Below are 4,696 nucleotides of genomic sequence, written 5' to 3'. Positions count from 1 at the left end.
CTACACCTGAAATCTACCAAGCTTTTGGTGGAGCTCTGGGATTTGTGATGCAAAAAATGGCAATCCCTAAACTAAAACCATTTCTTACAAATATCAGTCCTTATACAGACCCAAGTGCAGCCTTTGTGAAGGATTTCTGGGAGATTATGGTGGGATGTAGACCTGTTTTACCAGGAGTACACACAAATACTGAGAAAATGGATAAAATATGCACAGGCAATGAGACATTAATGAATTCCCAGCATGCGTTTTTTGATGTCACACAGCTCAGAGTTACTTACAATGTGTACAAAGCAGTTTATGCCATTGCACATGCCCTTCACCAGCTGATATTCTGCAAACCAGCTGGAGAAAAACCAGCAAAGTTATGTCTGAATATGTCAGAAATTCAGCCCAAACAGGTGAGAAATAGTGCAGCAATATTTCACAATACCTTCAACTGTCTGAAAATTGAGAATAAATAAGGACTTGTGCATATCTAACAGATAATGTGTCTCTCTTTTCAGGTCACTGATCATCTCCAAAGGGTGAATTTCAGGAATCAGTTTGGAGATGATGTGTTTTTTGATGAGAATGGAGACCCTCCTGCTTCTTATGATATTATTAACTGGCAGCTGAGAAACGGGCAGGTGCAGCATGTGACTCTGGGTCATTTTGCTTCTGCTGCAAACGGTGATTTTAGGCTCAACATCCAGGAGGAAAAGATAGTGTGGAGGACGGGGAAAAGGGTAATAATGATGATTTTTCTTTACTGATTAAGTTCCACACCATGTTCTGTATGAGATTGTTACAATCAACTAAATATGTCAGTGATATTGTTACACAGTTTAAACATTTCTCCCTCAGGTTCCCACATCAGTGTGCTCAAATGTTTGTCCTGTGGGAACCAGGAGAGCTCAGATTAAGGGAAAACCTACATGTTGTTTTGACTGTATCCCATGTGCTGATGGAACTATAGCCAATTCAACAGGTAGACACTCAAGTTTCAAAAGCATTTATTGTAACAAAGTCATTATTATACCATGTTAAACCAAATGTCATGCATTTAATGTTTACACGTGTTCCATGTTCAAGTTGTCACTGTTTTTGTTCCCATATTGAATGTTCTCACTTTACATCATTGCATTTTTTACTGATATATGTTGTCATGTTCTGCAAACATGATATCCAGATATTGTAACTCTCACTCTGTGTTTCTCTCTGCAGGTGCAGCAGACTGCACACCCTGTCCACAGGAATACTGGTCCAATGAGAGGAAAGACGAGTGCATTCCCAAAACAACTGAGTTCCTGACGTACCATGAGCCCATGGGAATAGCTCTCACAGTTGTTTCTCTGCTGGGAGCTTCCCTGTCACTGGTCACCATGATGGTTTTCATCCACTACAGAGAAACTCCTGTAATAAAGGCCAGCAACTCAGAGCTCAGCTGTTTCTTGCTGTTTTCTCTCTTCCTCTGTTTTCTCTGTCCTCTCACTTTCATGGGCAGACCCACAGTGTGGACCTGCATGCTGCGACACACAGCTTTTGGTGTGACATTTGCTCTTTGTATTTCCTGTGTCTTGATGAAAACTATTGTTGTTGTTACAGCTTTCAAAGCCACAATTCCTGGCAACAAAGTTGCAGGAAAGTTTGGTCCTGCACAGCAAAGGATCATCGTTTGCTCCTGCACCATGATTCAAATAGTGATATGTGTATTGTGGCTGAAGTTAAAGCCACCTTTCCCTGACATGGTTTTCAGATACAGTAACAAGAAGATTGTTTTAGAATGCAACACAGGCTCTGAGGCTGCTTTCTATGCAGTGCTGGGCTACATAGGAATCCTTGCAGTAGTTTGTTTGGTTCTGGCATTTCTGGCAAGAAAGTTGCCTGATAACTTTAATGAAGCCAAATTTATCACATTCAGCATGTTGATATTCTGTGCCGTCTGGATCACATTTATCCCAGCATACATCAGCTCTCCTGGGAAGTTCACTGTAGCTGTGGAAATCTTTGCAATTTTGTCCTCAGCGTTTGGCTTGTTAAGTAGCATCTTTGCACCTAAATGTTACATAATATTAGTGAAGCCAGAGAAAAATACCAAGAAACATGTCATGGGAAAAAAGATGAACAAAAAGTAATGATTCATTGTATCATACTGTATATGAGTAAAGCAGTGTTTTGTAACACTTTATATAAGTTAGTGTCTATAAATCTGATATTGAATTGATAAATGTTCTGTACATACTGTGACGATAAACTTCTCTAAGATGTGCTGTGAGCAAGTTATGGTTTGATACATTGTATTTTTAGTTTTAGTTGCAAAATAGTTCAGTGATTCACCAGGATACACTGGTCGTCATTGCATAACAAGATTTCTATCATTTGTACATAGGTGTTACTGTGCTGATGTCAAACACATTCAATCCTGATATGATCTGCTGACAATGTCCCAAACATATTACTCTGACCCTTGCTGGCAAATGGTGTGATGCAAAACTGAATCAAATAACTAAATGTTACAGTAAACTGCAAAACAAAAGTAGAAATAAGGTGTTTGGGAATATATAAGAAACCATTCCTTAATATTTTTTTACAGGTGCCACACTGGCACACTGGACCTCTGCTGGTTTTGTCCAAACCACTTCATTACATTACTTGGGTTAAGAAACAGTGAACTGAAACAAAGTTTCAAACAGTTGTCTTTTAAAATAGCTGTCAACCAACTATAGAGACCATGAAACGCCGTCGGTCGAGGACATCATAAACCGAGGTGTCAGGTTGGCAGTTGCCAGGCCTAGATAGTGCCCTCTCCCACTTCCTCCGCCCCTTTCTTCCCTTTTAGGTGTGTCAGTGGAGAAGTTGCAGCGGCAGGTGTACCTCATCACAATCTTCATCGGCTGGTGCAGGAGTGGGTGGAAATAGCCAATCAATTTCCACCTTCACCACAATATATCCAGACGCCACTCACCTCTCAGTGCTGGATTGTGACACAGCAAGTAAACAATGCAACTGCATGTTACTCCAGCCTCTGTGTCTGAAACCTAGTTCTCCTGGTAATTCTAGTTGTCTTCTTTCATTCTAGTTCTGGATCCATCTGCTCCTGCTTCATTCCTCCTTCAGTTTCCAGTTTCATCCTCCATCCTGGAATCACTCCCCTGTGCCGTTTCCACCGTCCTGGTGTCTCTTCATACCTACCTGCCACTGCAGCATGCCATCCACCATTCTGGGTTCCAAGGTGACCTCCAGACACCACCTAGTGCCCATAGCTAAGAGCCCAATCCGAGCATCTTGTTTTCCTGAGCACAGTATAGCATTTAGTTCATAGTTCTGTCAGTTTAAAGATTCAGTGTTTCCTGAGTTTGTCTCTGTGCTCCATTTTGAGTAATGTTGCTTATATTTCAAGCTTCCTGAATTAGCTACGCTTAGACCAAGCACTCTGAATTCTAGTTTTCTGAATTAGTCTTTTTTATCTGGGTTCTACCCATCGTGAGTCAGCCAGTTTGAGTTGTGCAATTAGTCTTCCTCGTCTCTAGGAGACTTCCGAGTTCAAGTTCTCGTTCCTGTCTAGGAGACTTTCTATCGTTTTGTTGTTGCTTTGTTAATTTCAGTCTGAGTTTTGTAAATATACCAACCATTATTGCATTAAACCTCGGCCTGTTTATTTCCTGCACTTGAGCCTCTTGGAAATCGTAACACGAGGATCTGCTGTAGTGGACTATAAGGTGTGCAGAATACATTTAACAGTGGTTTCTATATTGCCCACTAATTTATACAGAACAGTCTTTAGACTGTTGTTTCTATGATATGCAAATGACAAGCATGCAGTAAAAATTTTTCAGACTGTCGGTTATTATAAAACCTTCAGTATTTATCCACTTACACTGCTCTGTTTATCAAACATATCAACTGAGTTGGTTCTACATGATTTAACATCCTCAACACCATCAGCTTTTGCAAAAATAAAAACGTGTTGCGAAGTTAGGACTGGTAAGGGACTTCTTGTCAGAGCCCCCTCCTCTCCCTCTGCCCCCACCTGGCATCCCTTCTCCTGCTCCCTCTCTCTCTCTCCCTCTCCCTCTCGCTCTCCCTGCTGTTGCTGAGCGGAGTGCAGCCTCACGGCTGTCTCCGCTCAGCAATCAGTCCCTCCACAGAATCTGGGCAGCTGCGTGTCATCCCAGTGATTAGAACCTCGGCAATAAGAACCAGTCTCAACTTCCACACCCTGCCAGATCGTAAACTCTCCTCTCGCATTCTGCCAACCCAGCTGCCCAGACCCCCTCCCGCATTACCGGTCCCTCCTGCCTAGCCTTGGAATCCCTCCCCAGTCTACCAACGTGTGGACTCCCTGCCTTGCCGTCCTGACACCCGGAGAATCCTGCACCTATCCCCTGCTCCTGGAAACCAAGCCTCCTGTCCACTCTCCGCCGCCAGGACCCCCTGCCTTGCTATCCTGATGCCCCGGAAAATCCTGCCTTGCCCCGCTCCTTCAACCCAAGCCTCCTTCTTAACACTTCTGGTTTTTAACACGGAACCGGCAATGCCACCTAGGGACTTTCACCCTAAGAATGTTCACGATACTGCCACTCAACAGAGGGTTTCCCTTACTAAATACACAGGCACGTGCACAAATGAATCCAGAGGCGAATGTGTGCAAAAATATAGGTACAATTATACAAAAATAGGTTCAGCACACAACACACACGAATTTTAATATGTT

General features: G+C 42.8%; 1 protein-coding gene across 1 annotated transcript; it reads left to right on the top strand.

The window, feature by feature from the left end:
• The first annotated feature begins 420 nt into the window (after positions 1-420).
• On the top strand, positions 421-2,231 carry LOC127536794 (extracellular calcium-sensing receptor-like). The gene is made up of 3 exons (XM_051958058.1): positions 421-728; positions 847-970; positions 1,207-2,231. Exons 1-3 carry the CDS (start codon positions 489-491, stop codon positions 2,115-2,117), a joined length of 1,275 nt encoding a protein of 424 aa, XP_051814018.1. The 5' UTR covers positions 421-488; the 3' UTR covers positions 2,118-2,231.
• Positions 2,232-4,696: the final 2,465 nt, after the last annotated feature.

Source organism: Acanthochromis polyacanthus, chromosome 13, assembly GCF_021347895.1.
Source record: "Acanthochromis polyacanthus isolate Apoly-LR-REF ecotype Palm Island chromosome 13, KAUST_Apoly_ChrSc, whole genome shotgun sequence".
NCBI classification, from domain to species: Eukaryota; Metazoa; Chordata; class Actinopteri; family Pomacentridae; genus Acanthochromis; species Acanthochromis polyacanthus.
This window is presented reverse-complemented; position numbering and strand designations above follow the sequence as displayed.

Bases quoted from the DNA above. Each gene is read 5' to 3' on its own strand.
- LOC127536794 (XM_051958058.1), top strand. From the start codon at position 489: ATGTGTCTCTCTTTTCAGGTCACTGATCATCTCCAAAGGGTGAATTTC. The intron at 729-846 runs GTAATAATGATG...TTTCTCCCTCAG, and splicing joins TGTGGAGGACGGGGAAAAGG to GTTCCCACATCAGTGTGCTC. The intron at 971-1,206 runs GTAGACACTCAA...TTCTCTCTGCAG, and splicing joins AACTATAGCCAATTCAACAG to GTGCAGCAGACTGCACACCC.